Source organism: Grosmannia clavigera, assembly GCF_000143105.1.
Source record: "Grosmannia clavigera kw1407 unplaced genomic scaffold GCSC_156, whole genome shotgun sequence".
NCBI lineage: Eukaryota > Fungi > Ascomycota > Sordariomycetes > Ophiostomatales > Ophiostomataceae > Leptographium > Leptographium clavigerum.
The window spans coordinates 82,530-101,112 of NW_014040784.1; the positions used below are offsets into that span (position 1 = coordinate 82,530).

At 51.2% G+C, this 18,583-nt stretch overlaps 4 protein-coding genes across 4 annotated transcripts; 1 reads left to right on the top strand and 3 right to left on the bottom strand.

Annotated features, from left to right (window-relative positions):
• Nucleotides 1–776: 776 nt before the first annotated feature.
• Nucleotides 777–2,797, bottom strand: CMQ_2171 (laccase; the record flags this gene model as incomplete). The annotated part of the gene is made up of 5 exons (XM_014316129.1): nucleotides 777–1,142; nucleotides 1,205–2,252; nucleotides 2,311–2,392; nucleotides 2,459–2,537; nucleotides 2,594–2,797. The coding sequence occupies 5 exons, from the start codon at nucleotides 2,795–2,797 to the stop codon at nucleotides 777–779; spliced, it is 1,779 nt and encodes a 592-aa protein (XP_014171604.1).
• Nucleotides 2,798–8,522: 5,725 nt separating this feature from the next.
• Nucleotides 8,523–10,173, bottom strand: CMQ_2261 (FAD-binding monooxygenase; the record flags this gene model as incomplete). The annotated part of the gene is made up of 6 exons (XM_014316219.1): nucleotides 8,523–8,724; nucleotides 8,812–8,956; nucleotides 9,032–9,179; nucleotides 9,238–9,485; nucleotides 9,560–9,605; nucleotides 9,682–10,173. 6 exons carry the CDS (start codon nucleotides 10,171–10,173, stop codon nucleotides 8,523–8,525), a joined length of 1,281 nt encoding a protein of 426 aa, XP_014171694.1.
• A 3,132-nt stretch (nucleotides 10,174–13,305) lies between these two features.
• On the top strand, nucleotides 13,306–15,546 carry CMQ_2481 (vitamin h; the record flags this gene model as incomplete). The annotated part of the gene is made up of 11 exons (XM_014316439.1): nucleotides 13,306–13,441; nucleotides 13,546–13,694; nucleotides 13,759–13,883; nucleotides 14,042–14,234; nucleotides 14,374–14,484; nucleotides 14,556–14,649; nucleotides 14,717–14,819; nucleotides 14,882–14,965; nucleotides 15,043–15,208; nucleotides 15,320–15,472; nucleotides 15,529–15,546. 11 exons carry the CDS (start codon nucleotides 13,306–13,308, stop codon nucleotides 15,544–15,546), a joined length of 1,332 nt encoding a protein of 443 aa, XP_014171914.1.
• Nucleotides 15,547–16,000: 454 nt separating this feature from the next.
• CMQ_2168 (beta-n-acetylglucosaminyltransferase) lies at nucleotides 16,001–16,837 on the bottom strand (the record flags this gene model as incomplete). The annotated part of the gene is made up of 1 exon (XM_014316126.1): nucleotides 16,001–16,837. The coding sequence occupies one exon, from the start codon at nucleotides 16,835–16,837 to the stop codon at nucleotides 16,001–16,003; it is 837 nt and encodes a 278-aa protein (XP_014171601.1).
• Between the last annotated feature and the right edge of the window lie 1,746 nt (nucleotides 16,838–18,583).

Here is an 18,583-nt window from a genome sequence, read left to right on the forward strand (position 1 = left end):
CTCATCGCTACTGCGGCCGATTAAGCTAGAGACTAGGAAGGGGATTGAAGCCTTCTTCTTACTGCTTGCTTTGTAGTTTTTCTTAGTTCTTTAGCTTAGTATTCAATATGTATCACATATCCAAGTAAAAATCCCCTACCATCCTTGCAAAACCACCTTTTCGTGTCTTGAGAAATAACTTCTGCAAGTTAAGTAGAACCGCAAAAATAGATACTAGCTGATATCAGCGGGTGGACACGCCGCACCAAGAGTAGAAACCCCATATTAGTGGGTGTAGCATTGGGTATAAAAACGGCTTTTGATGTTCAAGCGGGCAGAACTTTCTGAATCACAGCCCGCTTCGAGATAAATAAGCATTCGTTCTCACGTATGAAGCACAGGGGATGACCATACAACTGGTACTATAAGCCCACGTTGTCTCCTCCATGGACTTGACACTAAGAACCGGGTTGTGTCACGGAGATATATACGATTAGAATCTTTGTAAGAGATCCTGATGTTTTTTTTGGAATGGCATAATTGAAGAAGAAAAGATACGCCGCGTCATGGGCATTAATTCATGCATATTATGTAATTAAGGGTATAAAACTGGGTTATAGGGTGCCCTTAGAAATCAGCAATCATCGACAAAGCCACTTGGCTCTTGTCGGCTCTCCTCCCACCGAGATCCCTTACCCATCATCAAGCTGTTTTTGTAGCTTCCAAACTGTCAATCACTCGATCGACTATTCCTCCGGCCATATTACTATTACACACCCACGCATATCCTTGCACGACTATATCCGCAGACCCGAGTCGTCCTGCTTGAACGGGTCGCCTGAGGGGTAGTAGTTGTTCCAGGCATCACATGTCTGCTTGAATGCCCTCTTATCAGAGCAGGCCACCTGCGATCCAAAAGTGTCGGGGTCCTCGAGGAAGGTGACACCCAGGCCACCCGAGACGTGCCATGCAATGTGGCAGTGCATCAACCAGACACCCGGGTTGTCGATCCGGAATGCAATCAGCAGCCAGCCTTTCGCCGGCAGCATAGCAACGTCACGGCGCATCGGGTTGTCCCCGTTGAGGGTCGCCGAAGAGGCATCAAAGGCCGCCGGGCTGGCATCGCTCGGGTCAGAGCGACCAAGCACAACAAAGTCGTGTCCCTGTAGATCGGTTAGAAAGCCATTCACCAGATCGAAAGGAGATGAATAAAGCCAGTACTAACGTGAAGGTGAATCGGGTGTGCCAAGGCAAATGTGGGATCGTTCTCGATTAGCCAGAAAGCCCATTCGGCGCTCGAGGCCTTCGGCACGCGGATGATGTTATCGCTTTGTGGGTAGCTAGTGTTGAACTTCATGACATAGTCGACAACAGGAACATTCCAGTCGATATTGATCTGTGTGCCGTTCACTTTCCAAGTCAAGAGTGCCGGTCCTGTCGAGTCCACGACCAGATTGATGGGCAACGTATTCGCCGCCGCTTCTTGGAAGTCTGACACCGGAATAGTACGTGAGACCTTGGGCTTGAGGTCGCTGATATCGCCACAGTTCGGCACGGAGATGGATGCGCCAGGGTCAGTCGGCACGCTGCCCGTGGCACCTGAGTAGTGGAAGATAGCCGCCGGTGCCGTGTTTATAGAACTGCCGCAGCCACCATCAGCCGAAAAGGTCGCGTTGAACCAGTAGTTGTCCACGTCCTGGTCAGCCGTGATGATGATGTCGTAGCGCTGGCCGGGGCCCATGAAGAGCTGTGTGACCGTCGTAGGCTCTACAGGCACCAGGTCGGACGAGATGATTGTGAAGTTGTGGCTGGCCAGGGAGAGAGCAAAATGGTTCTCCACCGATGGGTTGACGAGACGGAGCCGATGGCTTTTGCCATGGGTCAGCGTCACCTTGGCGTAGCTTCCTTGGCCCGACTTGGTTGGGTGCACGTTCGTTCCGTTAAACAGTAGATTGTCGCTGGGCGGCGGGCCATGATTCTTGGTGTATTCAACCAAGTTGTCAGCCGTGTCATAGTAGTAGTCACCGACGGGGAAAGTTCCCAGATCGATGTCGTAGTTAGCCGATGCAGGTCCGTTAATGTACAAGGTGCCAAAAACGCCATTGCCATACTGAGCAGAGAAGTGCGAGTGGTACCAGGTGGTGCCGTACTGCTCTGCCAGAAATGTATAGGTCCTGGAGCTACCAGGTGCGATGGGGCACTCAGTCACGCCGTTGACACCATCTTGCAAGTTGTTGTTCAGCTGACGGATGCCATGCCAGTGCATGCTCGTACTGACAAGGGTCAGAACATACGTCCTCCAGCAGATGTCTTCAGAGGGCCTAGACTTACCCGTTGGAATCAAGCTTGTTGGTGACAGTCACAGAGATTGTGTCACCCCAGTCAGCAGTAATAACGGGACCGGGAAATTGGCCTGCACTTGAGTGTCAGAAGGAGAACGAGGCAGTGCCTGGAAAGCGGGTGTGCAAATGGACCTTACCGTTGATGAGCATGACAAGTGACTTGACCTGGCCATCAGGGCCGGTCCAGTCAGTTTCTTGAGTGATTGTGAGGTCATACTGGAGCAGTCAGCACGGGGCCCATTCAAAATGCTGTGGGCTAGACTAGAACTCACTGTCCGAGTCACACCCGTGATCGGGGTGGAGGTCATATAGTCCGTGTTGATATCGAAACCAGCCGTCCAGCATGATCGGAGCGATGCCGTGTTGCACGACGATGCGCGTGCGGAGTTGACTGCGAGCTCCGGAACCGCAAGAACAGTGAGGGACGAGGCCGACAGCAGGCTGGACACTGCAGCCAGAGCCGAAAAGAAGCGCATGACGACAACTTCTTAAGGCGGATCAATCGTGGCAAAGTAGGCAGGAAGAAAGAAAAGCCAAGCGAGGGTAAGAGCCGCGGAGAACAAAAGACAAAAGGCCGGTCGAGTCGGGCCCCAATGAAGGATGACGATGGCTGGAGGAGAGAAGATCACTTGATGAAGAATAGAGTGGTCGAGTGGATGTTGGGATGGGAAGAGGACGATCTTATATACAGATAGTTAGAGCAGCTGTCGGAGTGTCCATAGATGCGGCATAGGGTTTTCCTCTGTATGCTCCACTTGCCCAAGGATGGGTGTATCTGACAGCATGGCCATCCTGACAAGGGCTGTGGAGGCTGTGGAGGCTATGGGTGACTTGCACCGGCTTGGGATGTCCGTATCTCAGACAAATCTTAGCAAGGTACGAGCGCAGACGGGCTCGGAGGACAGACCGACCGCCTTGATCCTTCCGACGGCAGGCTTCTACCTCGAATCCTTCACTTCCAGATTCGTCAATTTCAAAGGGGCACGTGGAACATGGAAACAATAACACGCCTGCGGGTAGGAAATATTGACTAGATGCGGTGGGGTGGAGCAGGAGTAGGCAACAGAACGCCACATTGTAGATATCGGGGTGAGGCGAGAGAGAACGAAGCGCTTCCAAAGGTACAGGGTAGGAGAAAAACGTATGGTGCCAATGCAGGTCAGCCTCAAGCTCGACAGGGGCATGCTCGGTTGTTAATTGCTGGCGGTGGACACGTCGGGCATCGTCATAGTAAGATACCTTTCCAGAGTTAGCGCGGCCGTTTTAAGAAGGCAACGACAGTAGGCCTCAGCTATAGTGCCAACAAGACATTATTGACCAGGGAGGAAAGATAGGTAGCGCGAGGTTGTGGGGTAAAGTGGCGTATGCAGACATCTCTTATTACGTCTGTATCGTGCGAGATATGAGGACTTTGGGATGAAACCAGCCGGATCTGTATGAGCTTGTGCAGGAAGAGGATGGCATCCGGACGCCGTGTGACACGACTTCGGTACACTGAATTACTCTGAATTGCGCACCGGATGATAGGATGAAGCTAGGGGGTGGATAGAAGTGAACGGTTATACTACGGAGTATGTAAGATGTGTGAGCGGCAACAGGAAGGCTTGCAGGGCAATGCATGCACTACATGTTTGGGCAAAAACCTTGGATATGGGATGGCCAAGGTTTGAGAATAGCTGAACACGGGTGGAGAAAAGGGTGCGGTGTATTTCGACATGGTGAGAGGCCGGATAGAGAGACGGGCGGACGTAGTTGATCCTCCTTCTGGCGTCTTTACTTCGGCACTCTTTTGCTCTTCCTGTTTTTTTCGGCAGTGTCTATTTTCATCCCCCCCCTCTTTTTTTATGTGTTCGGTTAGAGCGGTCACGGACCGCGCTACCAAACAAGTGGTTCTCTCGCTCTCTTTCCCCGAAAAAGAAACGAGAAGCGGACTGGTGCCCAAATAAGAACCTCATACTGCATAGTACTGGGGCCGATTGGCGCCTCGTCATCATAGGGCAGGATCCCTGCTGCAGCATGGAGGTCGTATAAGGCAGACAGGGTGAGCATAGAGAGTACACAGCCAGAGAAGGTGAGACTGACATACGACTAGGAGCTTGGCATGGCCAACAGGAAGCAGGAGAAAACAAACACGAACCGTCCAAAGAATTGCGGTGACAGCTGACAAGCTGCGTGCAGACGCCACAGTGGATTGCAAAAATAGAACGGTGCGGAAATGAGCCGTACTCGCAAATGGACGTTGGCAGCCGGTTTCAATCCATCTGCCGTGTCCGACTTTTGACGTTGCGTCCCGCCGTCGTATCCGTTCCATGGATAGGCTGGTAGCCCGTAGCTTGGGAGCTCTCAAACCTCTCGGCGGTAGGCGCGTCCCAAAAGGGGAAGATAAGTCGAGTCAGAAGGCTCGCCAGAGATGTCAGTAGTCGCCAGCAGGTGCCAGCATGCTGCATGCTGCATTCTGCAAGGCTGGTAGAGAAGGCGTTTGTTCAGCTTGTCTTGGTAGTAGCCAGATGGGCCCATAGTCAGGCGACGGCGACATGCATGTTCACGGCCTAGTACAGAATAGCGGGACAGCGAGGCAGATAATATTGGATGATGCGCCAGGAGCCGATGAGCTGCAGAAAGCGACGCCAAGCCTGCGTTCTGGCCCGGAGAAGTAAGATGCAGCGCCAACTCGCAGACGATCAAAGAGTCATAGCTCGGGCTGCTGGAATCAGTTCGGAGTGGCTGAAGCTACTGGGCATTCGCGTGATAGGTCGGATTGCGTGAGGCCGAGAAGTCGAGATAGGTAAGATACATAGTGGTGTTAGTAGATCCTGAGTAGTTGGGTCTGTCAGGATGGGCCAGGCGGAATGGGCAATGAAAGAAATGGTGCCAGCACACACTTCCTACGTATCTTACAACGTACTCGTACATGTGGCCCTGTATCATGTACCGACCAGAAGGGCATGGTGGCGAGAGACAAATTGGAAAGGAAGCCGCTGATCCGGGCAGACCGCCGATTGGCTAGCTGGAGTGCATTGAACAGGAATGGCGCGACGTAAGCTGCAAGCTGAGCTTAGCTGAGCTAAGCCGTGCTGTGCTGGCGTCATTTCCATGATGGGGCTGGCGAGCCTGACATTGGCGGTCCTGTCCCTGTTTGTACAAGATTTCCAGCGCGCGAGGACAGTGAGAGCTAGACAGTATTATTGCTGCTTTTACTCGTAATTCAATGTCGATATTCCATCTTGTGGCCTTAGTGTGCTGAGTTGCCTGTCTCCACTACAAAAACAAGAACCTTGGGCTGGGGACACGCCGTAAAAAGAAGCACGCCCAGTCTCCGGCCAAAGTGCCCTGTGCTGCGATCTGCTTGTGCGTCATCGCCCTTGTTTCAGTGCTCCGTACGATTTCCAACTCGATGGAACATAAGGTCATGGTGATGTACAGCGTGGTGCAAAGAGGAGCGGAAGCAGGTAAGCTGGAGTGGGGAAGCAGCCAGGCCGAACAAAGCATAGTCATAGCGACACATCACTAGCGCCTTAGCGAGTAGTCGTGGGACCCCAGCAGGTCCTTAGGAAGTAAGGAGTACTCTGCACATGCTATATTTGATAGCGGCCGGCCCCAAAACGGTCTGCTTAGTCATTTTTCTCTTGTCTCAAATGGGGGTTTTTGGGGGTTTTTTTTGGCCGAATTCTCTCCTGCTTCTCCCGCTGTCGCTCCCACCCTCCTCCTGTCAGTTCAGATCGGCTAGTGCCAGTACCTCAATCTGAGACAGCGCCCCTGTCTCCCATATTCTTGTATGTACGGAGTATTATTACCAACATCTCTCGGTGCGAGCGATAGGAAAAGCGGGGAATCCATATACGGAATACCTAGGGCTGGAGGATCCCTTCTGTTCTAGCGGGCTTGGGTACGTACTTAGTACACCGGACCAATGAATGGACGACAGTTATTGCTCTTTTGCTTATTTCTTCGGCCTACCGTATTCTGCAAGAACGACAGGAGGAGCTTCTCGTATCTTCCTATGTATACATCGTAGCTATACGGAGTATGCAACAGTCTGCATGAGTGGACCGTGCACACCCACAAATGCGTATAGATTCATTGGGCCGCAGCTTACTATGAATATGTGCGTCAGCTGCGCAGCATGAAGAATCCTTCATCCGTCTCTGTCATTCGCTACTGCGAATGCTCAGCCTGGGCAGCGGGATAGGTGCAGCAGCTTCCCTCGCTTCTTTTATACTACGACGTATCTTACGTATCTTACAACCGTTCAGCCGGCCAGAATGGACCCCCCGGCAGACATCAGCCATTTTGCCTTGGTTAGGCGAATTTGCCCGGAAGACAACCTTGGCTACCCTTATTAGCAGGTAGGTTTCCACCACACAGCATTTAATTTGCCGACAGACGGTCCCAGTCTAAGTCTCTGACACATTATGGCGCTCATATCTTATCTGGAGGAACCTGCATAAGCTATTTTTGCGAGGATGCGCGAACGAGCTGTGACTGTCATGCTGTCTGGCCGGAACCACGGGGCACTCTATGATTGCCTGTGGCCGTCGCCACGGGAAAACGGCCCACTTCTTGCTCCTCTTCATGCTCCTCGCCCACCAAGTCGCCAAAATCCCTCGTGCTTCCCGAGATAGGGCACGTTTAGACTTACCACTCGTAGACTGCCATGTCTCGGCTGTCACTATTGATACCGTTTCGGGTGTCTGATGGGGATGGCCGGGTTTTATGATATCGGACTTGAGCTCGTTTTTGGCTAGCCCCTTGTCTGAGACACCAACCGCCGAACACTAGGCTTGCGGCTCCAGTTTCTGGTGTCACGATACGACTACATACGATGCGGCACCTGGATTTACTTGCAGTCTACAGCATTGGAAGTAGAAATAAGTCAGAAAGGTAAAGCCAATTAAGAATAAGCTAATCAGGTCCAAGTACGGAGTACTCCGTATAGCCAGCCAAAGAAGGTAAAGGGTGTAAGACACCAAAGTGAACAATGGGTACAGAGAGGCGGTCTGGTCCTCGGCCTTGCTGCGGTTCCACGCCAAGACAATCCTGCAAAACACATGCCGCTGATCTCATTCGCTGATCGTCCGTTGGGGAACTCCTACGATACGTACAAATAATGTCTGCTATGTAGGCGCCCAGTCATGCTTTGCGGAGACCGAAAGAAAGGGAAAACAAAAGACAGAAAAGGCGTACTGTGTGAGAGGACAGCGTTAAGGGCCCACTAAGTAAATACTATGTACAGACCGGCTGTTCTGCAGAAAATATGCACTAGTCCATGTAAGCATGCTCCGCAATACTCCGTACCTATGCAAGTCGTCCAGAATTTTTCAGCTGTACAGAGTAAACAAAAAGCTCCTATGGCATGAGGACGCAGCGTCCCTGGCAGTTACAGCAAAGACAGCCGAGAACTCCGGACCCGTTATGCCGTGTAAATACTTCGTATATGAGGATGAACAGCAACTGAGATAAGGATCAGCTTCTGCAACAGGGCTGATGCCGCACTGTCGTAGATCTTGTCCATGACACCGCCTGCCCGTCAGCTGTGGACCGACAGGCATACTCCGTAGTGGGCTTGGACATGCTTCAGCCAGCGGGGTGGACAAAGAAAATAGTCAGGGACACGAGACATCAGGAGTTGGCCCTCGTATCCCACGGCGTACATACGGCTTGGTAGTCGTAACCATTTTCAGAACATCATCCCTGTTATTGTGTCCAAACAGCAGACTTTTCGTTCGTTTTCCAGCACCCGACCGCTCCTTTTTCGCTTAGGTCCATCCCTGACACACACGTGCGCATCGTATATGCTGGTTGTATTAGCTAGGACTAAAGCATATATGGGCGATGCGCACGCGCGCGCGTGCCCCCAAAAGAAGTAACTATCACGTTCAGCTCTTTTAGTCTGTGGAGTCACATCTCCACTTCTACTGTTGGGCTAAGGCCCGTGCTTGCCTTTTTCTTTTTTTTCTTTTTTTTTTTTTGGTCCCATAAATTTCGCGAGGACGCACTACTCCGTAGTCATCCGCACAGAGTATTGGGGAATCAGAGGAACCTTATTTGCGCCGAATTAAGGGGAAGGAGGACGAGGACAAAGGGGATTAGGGACAGGACGAAAACGGCATCGTGTTCCAGAAAAGGTTACCGTCGTACGCTTCAGCATATTGGTTTCCGCCACAAAATGAACTTGCTTTCTATATTCAGATGCAAACAATATTAGTCTGCCTCTACGCCGTCTCCCCGGCTTTGCTGTGCAGCCACATAGTCGCTCCAAATCCGTGCAATGTCATTCTTGTAGATGAAGTCCTTGTCGCCGAGAAGGAAATAATTGATTTTGGCCCGTAGAGCCTCATCGAAATCTTTCGCCTCGGCCTTGGACTTCTTGATCTTGACGCCAGCGTCGTCGAGGTGCTCGTACCTGTGATGCACACCATGTCAGAGTTTGTTTACTCGCTTCGTGCCAGTCCAGTTCTTGAAACAGCAGAACAAGACTGCCGAGACTCACATTCTTGCATAATACGGAGACCGGATTGCATCGAAGATTGCCAGGGCGTCCCGGACTTGACTCGGTGACTGCTGCGTGCGCTCGAGGGCGCGTGCTAGGATCCATGCATCTTCCATGGCAAATGTTGCTCCGGAACCGAAAGCACCTGGTCGGCGCATCAGCAAGATGCTGACATCTCCAATCTTGAGAAATTCAGACAGCCTCCTTGCAAAACACTTACCTGAGAGGGGATGACTAGCATCCCCAATAAGCACTACCTTGTCCCATCCTACAATGGCATCAAGACGGGGCCCTGCAAACCCAGCAAACTCTCTCCACTGGCCTTCAGGAACGGTGCCGATGGCGTCCCTCACCCGTTTGTCAAATTTCTAACGTCCCTCTTAGTGGTAGTCGCTTGTATGGTAGCATTGCAGCCTGTCGACTTACCGTGCAGCGAGATCTAACACGCTCGTTTGTGGCTGGTATGCTCCAGACCACTGTCTGACCCTGGATCTCAGGCTCATGGTACGATCTTACGGTTATCTCAAAGTAAGGGTTGTCGGTTTCACTCTCGTCATCCACATCCGAGAAGTAGACATGGCCATCCTCACCCCACCACCAGGCCGTCGCGTGCGTGACGTCTGGGAGGTGGGCCAGGGCCGTCCGCGGCACGAGGGTGCGCCAGGCTACGTTTCCTAAGAGAGTCAGCGATGTTCTGTGCTCGTATACGAACACATATCGATTGGCACACTGTCTGCTCTTTACGTACCGGTGAAGTGGAGCTGGTGGTCGGGGAACACGGCGCGTCGCACTATCTGGGACGGATTAGTAGTGATCCATTGGCTCGTGTAAGACGGCCTTTTGTAGTGACTGCTCGATTTGTAAACGTACCGATTTAATTCCGTCTGCGCCGACGACAATGTCGGCAGTTGCCTCGGTCTCGTCCTGGAAGAGCAGACGGACCCCGCCCGTCTGCACATCCTCAATGGCCACCACCTTCTTGTTAAAGCAGATTACGTCATCTGGTACTCGTGACAGAAGAGCAGACTGAAGCCGAGTCCGTCGAGCACGGATGGCACCGCGATTGTCTGCATCGGAATGCTCGGGATGCCTTGTGATGCTCAATATGCTCCCGGTGTAAGCGTTCCTCTGGTGGGTGTCTTGTTTCGAGCCTCCCTTGACGCGGTTTCCGGCACCGAGCAGGTCGAGTACTCGCCAGGCATTTGTACTCAGGCTGATTCCTGCTCCAGCTTCTCGGGGCTCCGGGTTCTGCTCATAAAGCGTGACCGACATGAAAGGAAGCTCGGAGAGTGTTATTGCCGTGGCAAGACCACCGGGTCCACCGCCGATAATGGCAACATCTATGTTTTTCTTGGCAATCATGCTAGGAAGGTTCAGACAAATAAGTCTGAAGTATCTGAAAGAAGAGAAAAGATAAGACAAAAAGCAAGCTCATCAATTAGTAGGGTATTAGCAACCGCTATATACGGTCGGCTGCACCACGCGTGTGACGGCTGCTGAACAAATGGCCTTCGTGGCGGTAGATCATGCATGCCGTATATCTGACTATGCGTGCCGGTTTGGTAGACGCCGCAATCAGAGCACGTCATGACAGCCCCGGATGTACCATCGATGGCACTGTGCCATGCTTGTAGCTGATTGGTCGTGAACGGGAGGTCCCGGCCGAGTAGCGTCATTATTATTAAGCGAAGATGCATTCGAGCGAATAGGAGGGGACAAACTGGAAACTCTCCGACTCAATCCTACTTTTTTATCGAGGCGTATGCACTGTAGTTGAAAGTGTGGAAGGGCGGGGCTTATGAGTCGATATATCTATTGACTTATCAATGCCAGGGTCCAGTAATGATTTTCCATCGTTTAAAGATGCTATAAGATGCATAGTAGTTCCGAATAATCAAGCGCATATTTTTCGTCTTCTCGGAGTAAGTCCAGATAAGTCGATTCTTCTTCTTTTTTGGTCCATAGCATGTTAAGAAATTGTAGATTGAAGACCACATTCCGCTATCTAAACCGAATACACCATGGCCAAAGGTACCGAGATAGACGTGCAGGTATCTGTTGTCGCGTATCCGGCCAAAAAGTAGAGGACGGTCCAGGAATAAATGGCAGAGCGTTTCCTTGGTAACGTATGACAAGTCACCCTAGGTGCGGAAGTGCTTCCAAAGCTGGCCGCCGATCTTACGTCAGCAGCAGCTAAGTTCTCCGTCCGGACTGCTCTTGATATAAGAAAGAGGAGCTGGAAATGTATCATAATGAATCGAACTGCGTTCAGAACACGTGGGATGGTGGGCTAAAATTTCGGTCAAACTCCTAGTAACATCCTCCTGACTTGAACTCGCCTATAGATATGGTTGTCTTACTTGAAAGTATGTTTCTCGTGTTTTATAGACGGATGACAGATAGAAATTAACGAGCACGTAGTGTTACACGTAGATCAACTGGAGTGTGCTCAACCCCCTCGATTGTCGACTGACTTCAAGATGGGTCTTGCAGAGCACGTACTAAGCTGGTATTCTGTACATGATGGATACCGGGTGTGTGTATCATGACAGTATACTATGGTGAGCACGAAATCTGTCTTCTCTCTAGATCGCAGAGTCGGCTAGGAAAACGAAGCGTAACTTTTAACATTGTCTCAGCCCTTGCCAACATGTCTTTGGGTATATCTGATGACTGCCGTTGTTCACCTTGACGGCTAGAGCGGCCCGGAAAGCTGGCACTGGTCAGTTGTTGCCGTTTTCGGTGTTTATGCAATTGGCGCGAGATACTGACCAAGCCTAGTTGTACATTACAGACGGAATCAATCGGCTTGTAAGCTGCCCTCGACGCCTTTCTTGTTATTTCCCACAGCCCTGAAACTGCTATTGGTTGTACCTCGAAATTTTTTTCGTTTTTTTCGCTGCCATTTCTGAAAACTCGTTAGACCTTTGAGCACGCATCTTGCGGCTCGCAACACGAATCAGAATCGTATTTCTGAAACGGGCAGTTGAAGCCATCACGATATCCGGACTAGGCTGGACAGCTAGGCCGCACGGCTTGCAAGTATATTTTCATTGTAAGGAATTTGGGAGGAAAGGCACAGGCACTTTTAGGAGGACGCAGTTCTTTCATACCCGTGCGCTTTCATTTCAATATAATATACTATTGGTCGTAAACTGCTTGTGTACGGAGTGCGCCGTATAAGAACGAAAGCCAACAACCTGCACAGACGTGGATTTACTTCGCTAGTGCTCTCCGCAGTGCTGTAATACTCTGTACAGAGCATTGGTGGGGTAGAAATCCACTTACTATGTACTATCATCATGCTCTGGGGGTCTCGGGCCGCAGCACGGGCGAGTACGCCTGTTCGAATGGTGCATTGACACACCCGTTTTGCAAGTATGACGTCGACTTTGACGTGTCTAAGTCTGGCGGGACAATCGCGTATGAGTACTCTCCTTCTTGACCAATGTCAAAGATCACCAATTTCTATCTTGTAAAAAGATCTACAGGAGAAAGTCAACGGCCTGTTCGATATCTGCCAAGCTTGCATACTCCTTATCTCGGTTACTTGAGACAGATGATATAGGAAAAAAACCGAGAAAGCCGAATCATGCAATCTCGCAAGTTCTGACCAGTCGTCTTGCCAAGAGACTGCCAAGCGCATAAGAAGCACTATATACATAAAAAAGCAAAATTTAATGATAAGGATAGCACGTCCGAGATCCATCTGTCGTCGAGCCGGCCGGCAAGTCGAGAGACACTCAGACCCTTATCGCACGCAATCAATGTTTGGCTATCGACGGTCGGCCACCCCCGAGTAGAAGGGTTACATATCGTGGCAAGTAAGGAGGCTACTGGTACTTTTGACTGAGATTTTCGCATTCGATAACTGTCACAACTGATGCTTATGGCAGGGGTAGCGGTGCACTGTATGGGGTCTTCACGATGTAGCTGATGATCTGCGTGTTGTAACTAGCTAGGAGAGGGTACATGGCGCGCCTTCACTGGTGCAGAGATTTCACTGGGGCTGGTCCCCACTTTTATCCGTCTGACCAATGAGAGGCCGCGTTGCTGGCATTAGTCAGAACGATCACAGTGCGCTCCATTCTAGAGCTTCACAATAACAGCAACTGCGTGGCAAAATATCATATCCTCAACCTTTAATTTCTTGCGTAAGAGGGGTTTCTTTGAAGCTGCGCGCAGTCACTAAAAAGAGGCATTGGAGGTGTCTGATAAGAAAGGCAGACCAGACGCATCTGCAACGTTGCTATCGAAACCGGGTTCTTTAGGTCGGATCGGCTCCCGGCTCAAACTTCTTTGGGACAGTCGCGTATCGCAGGTCTGTATCTGTACATCACACGGGATTATCTCGTCTCTAGATAAGGCAAGAGACATTTGTATATAAATCACCTATGCGAGAAAGATGCATACTAGGTATAGTTGGCAGCTTCACAGGTGAATCCCTTAAATAAAGACCACATCTCTGATTATCTACAGTGCCGACACCTTAAGATGGTTGCCGCACCAGATATTGCAACTGCTGCGATTGGCGCAACCCTAATAAACGACGATGCTAGCAAGGAGAAGTCCACGGATCTTGAGAAGAGCGACGACAGCAGCGTAGCCGTGGCAGAGGTGCAGGACAATGGTAGGTAACCTGCCTGGTTCTTTGTACTCCTCTTCGTTTTGTTCGTTTGCCTCTTCATCCAATTTTTTTTGTCCATTGAGATGTTCATGCTGATACTGCTTTAGAGGTCGTTTCCGATTATCCACAGGAGGACTACAAGAGGCTGAAGCGGAAGATTGACAAGTATCTCCTCCCACTGATGTGGCTATGCTATGGCATCCAGCAGACAGACAAGACGTCGCTAGGGACACAGGCCACATTTGGCCTTCGGGCGGTAAGTAGCTGTGCAATCCTGGCAATCAGCTGTCTGTCACAGCTACTGACAGCGAGTCTCACAGGACACACACCTCAAGGGCCAGCAGTACTCGTGGCTAACAACGGCGTTTTACCTCACATACATGTGCTTTGAGTTTCCCTCCAACATACTGCTGCAGCGCTACATGATCGGCCGCACGCTGTCCGTGTATATGATATGTTGGGGTGTCATCGTCCTTTGCATAGGCTTTTGCAAGAACTTCACTCAGCTGGTCACGCTGCGTGCCTTGCAGGGCGTATTCGAGGCAAGCCATCCTCGGCCGTTCTTGGTCTTTCTTGTGCGCCGTGCATTGCGCTGACAGACAGTCAGTGCTGCATCAGCCCGGGCTTCATCCTCGTAATTGGCTCCTGGTACACGACACGTGAGCATGCGTCGCGCTCGCTCGTCTTCCAGAGCGTCAATGCCGGGTTCGGTATCATTGCTAGCCTGATTCTGTACGGCATCGGCTCGGTGCAGTACCATCGGCCTGACTTTGAGGCGTGGCGGTATATGTCTTATGTACGTGCCCGCCCTGCTCTGATATCCGAAGCATGTCTGACCAGAGTGCAAATTTCTCGGATCTTTGACAATTCTCGTCGGTACTCTCTGCCTCTTCGTCTTGGGAACGCCTTCTGAGGTGCGCTGACTGTCACCAGAGGAGAAAAAGATGGCCAATGTGCGCATCCGGAGCAACAACACGGACAATGACAAGACGGGGATCAAGAAATGGAGTTGGGAGCAAGTGCGCGAGTGCTTGCTAGACCCCTGCGTAAGTGCTCTTCCCATCCATGACAGGGATGCGGCTGCTGGATGTCTTTTAACAATTGATGCTTGAGCCAGTTCTGGTTTTCTGGCATCAATGCCTTTCTCAGTTCCGTTCCCAATGGCGGGCTGACAACATTTGGCGGTATCATCACGACCTCATTCGGCTTTAGTACGTTATTTACTTCGGTTTAGCTTTCTCTTCCGTGCACGTGCTTCGTCTTTCTAACGTCCAGCAGCCAACCTTCAGGTCATTCTTCTCGATATCCCTCGCAGCGTGTTTAGCGTTTGTTACTTTATTGTCATCGGCCTCGCTACGAGCCGGTGGAAGGACCTGCGCATGTAAGTAAAGGACAAGCGAGTCTCATTCTGCCTGGTTGGATGTACCTAACTATACACCCAAGGTACTTTATGGCGTTTTCCGTCATCCCTCCTTTTGTCGGCTTCCTCGTGATGTCTCAGCTGCCCGACGAGAAGAGTTACAGATGGTCTAGATGGGGCGGGTAAGGCTGCATCCTCCGTCGTTCAGTTGTATCGTAACGTAACTGACAGATCATTTGTGAAGCTACTTCATGTCGGTCCCTTTTGTGATCGCCCTGTTTCTGTCCTGGACCCTCATTTCGTCCAACGTGGCCGGCCGGACCAAGCGCACTCTGACCTCGTCCTTCACCTTCGTCGGCTACTGCGTCGGCAACATGGTTGGTTCGCAGATCTTCAAGTCATCTGATGCTGTATGTTGCACGATTAACCCGCCATGTAATTACCCGTACGACTCTTGCTGACTTCTGAAGCCCGCATATACCCCAGGGATTATCGGATGCACGGTCTGCTTCGGGCTTCAGTTTCTCCTCATTGTCACCTGGAGAATTGTGCTTGTGATGCGCAATCGACGCCGGGATAAGAATATACTGGAGCTGGGAATATCGGCAGAGGAGAGAATCGAGCGTGGCAAAGTGCTCGGCGAGCAGGACATTACCGACTTCAAGAGCCCCTTCGTGAGTGATCCCGGTACCCAGACCGCACGAAGATACGATTGCTCACAACCTTTCAGTTTCGCTACACGCTGTAACTGCATCGGCAAGCTTAGACAAAAAAAAAACTATGGCCCACCAACAACCTCGACTATTGGATAGGGATAATAAAAATAAGATGGTTACATGCTGTATGAAGTACTCCATACTGTAACGCTACGTACAAAATACCTCTCTTACTTGCTAAAGCTGTACTTTTGACTTGTATCTGTACACTGTCGCTACATTGCAGATGTCCGCAAGCTTCGGTTGTACTCCGCAATTATCGACGAATCAGAACCTGTGCAAAAACGGTTTAAATCTGCCACATTGATTTTATCTTCAACGACACAGGGTATGTAAGCTTTAAAGTTGGATAAGCGCAACCTAAAACCTCTCCATTTTGCACCCCAGATAATTAAGTATACGGACGAGAGTCCGATGTCTAAACGCGTCCATCCAATAATCGTACTCGTACATAAGCTCGTAAACAATGGCTCGCAAACAGACGCTTTACATGGTCAGCAGCATGCTCAGGAAGCCCGTGAGGGCGACGACGGCACCGAGCATGGGCAGGTCCCGCATGGCAGCGCTAGCGGTTGTTGAAGCCGAGTCAGAGGCAGATGCGCTGCCCGAGGTAGCGGTGCCTGTGTGGGGCTTGACGGTGGCTGTAGCCGTTAAGGTGGTCTTGCCTGCTGTGGCAGTCTTGCCTGTTGCGGCAGTCTTGGTGGCATCGCCAGCGGCAGAGGTCACGTCACCTGCGCCGGAGGTGGCGTGGCTGGCGATGTTGGTAGCGACAGAAGCAGCACCGGACGTGCCAGCACCAAAGATAGACGTGGCATTACCGGCGGCGTGAGTCGCGACAGAAGCAGCACCAGATGTGACGTCGCCGAAGGCAGACGTGGCATGACTAGCGACATCAGTCGCGACGGAAGCAGCACCAGATGTGACATCGCCAACGGCAGACGTGGCGTGGCTAGCGACATCGGTCGCGACGGAAGCGGCACCAGATGTGACATCGCCAAAGGCAGACGTGGCGTGGCTGGCGACATTTGTCGCAACAGAAGCAGCACCGGACGTGACGTCGCCAAGGGCGGATGTGGCATGGGTTGCGATATCCGTCCCGACAGAGGCAGCTTCAGACGTCACATCGCCGAAGGCAGAGGTGGCGTGGCTCGCAATGTTGGTCGCGACCGAGACGGCAGCAGATGTAGCATCGCCCAACACAGATGTGATGCCGTTGCCAATGTCGCCTGCCACGGATGTGACGGGGTTGACATTGTCGGCCGCGGTCGCCAAAGTGGCGGCACCGACGGAGAGGAGGAGGATGGCGTTCTTTGGTGCGAGCATTTTTGCGGTTGTGATTTGTGATAGGTTAGGCGTTGTTGTGAGGTTGTTGGAAGTGTCGAGTGATGTTGGTTTGTCTTTTCGGAGATGGTTTTGACTCTGGGAAACTGTGCCTGATCTGATGGACTGATCTGATTGCCTGTCACAAAAGTGAAGAAGAAGCAGTCTTCATATAGTGTTGCGTACGAGTACTCCGGATTGTGGGTTGCCTCTGTTCGCTCTTTTCGCTTCTTTCGCCACTTCGTATAACCCAAACAACCAAGCCTACCCCAAAATAAAATGAGGAAGGGGCTCAGATGGCCCAGATGGCGTGGCAGCTGGGCCGGAAGGCAGGACCCGCCTGGTGGGGACGCTTTCCAGCCACCAGAGGCGCAGCATTGCACCATACATTTTCGCCATTACGGAGTATTCCGTACGGAAACGTCGGCTTAGAGAGGCTAGCCATGGCACAGTGGAAATTACTCAGCCAACACGAACGTGGCATGACAGCCATTGTTTGAAGCTCCTCCATTTGACGCTGAGATCGGGTATAGCGGTTCATGTAAGATACAAGTACAGAGCCAAGGGTTTTGTTGACGATGTGTGCCTGAATACGAACGAGTGTAACCTACGAGTGGTGGTCGTCAATGCTGCAGCAGTCTGTGCGATTCGCATAGTCGTCACGTGATTCCAAGGCAACCAGAACAACGGCGTCACCTGTCCAGAAACGGGCAACGTTTGTGTCGGCACCGACGTTGCATCGCACAGGTCGGTGTCCGGACAACCGATTCGTATCGAAAGCGACTGCGAGGCAGCGGTGAGCCACCCCTCCGGTCACAAAAGCCTGCGATTACTTGTAAAAGACCTTCCACAGTATCTTGCGAAAAGGCGAAATGATACTCCTGAAGATCCGTCATCATGGCGCTGTACGGGGCCATGCACTCACAGGGTTCGGCTTAGTCGGTGAGTACCTCGTACGGAGGTAACAACGAAGAAGAGTGTCACTCACCGCTTACACCTAATTACCGAGCCCATGTCACAAAACCAAACAAAGCCGTAAGGTCAAACAAAGCACTCGTACTATGTAAATAACCGTATTCTTTCCCTGCAGGGTTCCCCTTACGCTATTACAAGCTACTGTGGAGTATGGAGTAATCAAAGAGAAAAAGTCAGAATGAAAAGAAGAGGAAGCATCTTACTTTCTGTTCCTTCAATGTCTTGTCGAAAACAACACGAGCACTGTGGTCTAACTTGTACTCAAAACTGTCACTGACGAAATATATGGTAGTGGAAGATACTTTCCCCCACCATTTTAGGTACTCTCCACATCGAACTACAAGTATACTATGTACGACTAACTCCGTACAAGTACGGAGTACGGAGCATTGACTACAGGATGTCACTCATGTCTAAGCCGCCACCTGTTCCCACTTCTATTCAGGAACAAGAAGATTGGCCTCAAATCAAGCACTCGGGAGCCAGTCCTGCAGCAGATAAGAACCATATGCAAGATGGTGGGAGTAGCCCTACGACTGGCCAGTGGGGCTCAAGCTTTAGGGCCTTCCAGAAGTAGAGAAATATGCCGAGGCAGTTTCGGACTGCGTATCAGCCCAGGCAGAATGGCGAGGACTTCGCAAAGCAAGCATTGGGCCAGCATACGGAGAGAAATGGATGATTGCGACTGTATGAAACGTCCAGCAGTTTTAACCGTGAGTATAGCCAATTCTCCCTATACACCTAAAGGGAGCATGACTTGGACAGGGACGAAGT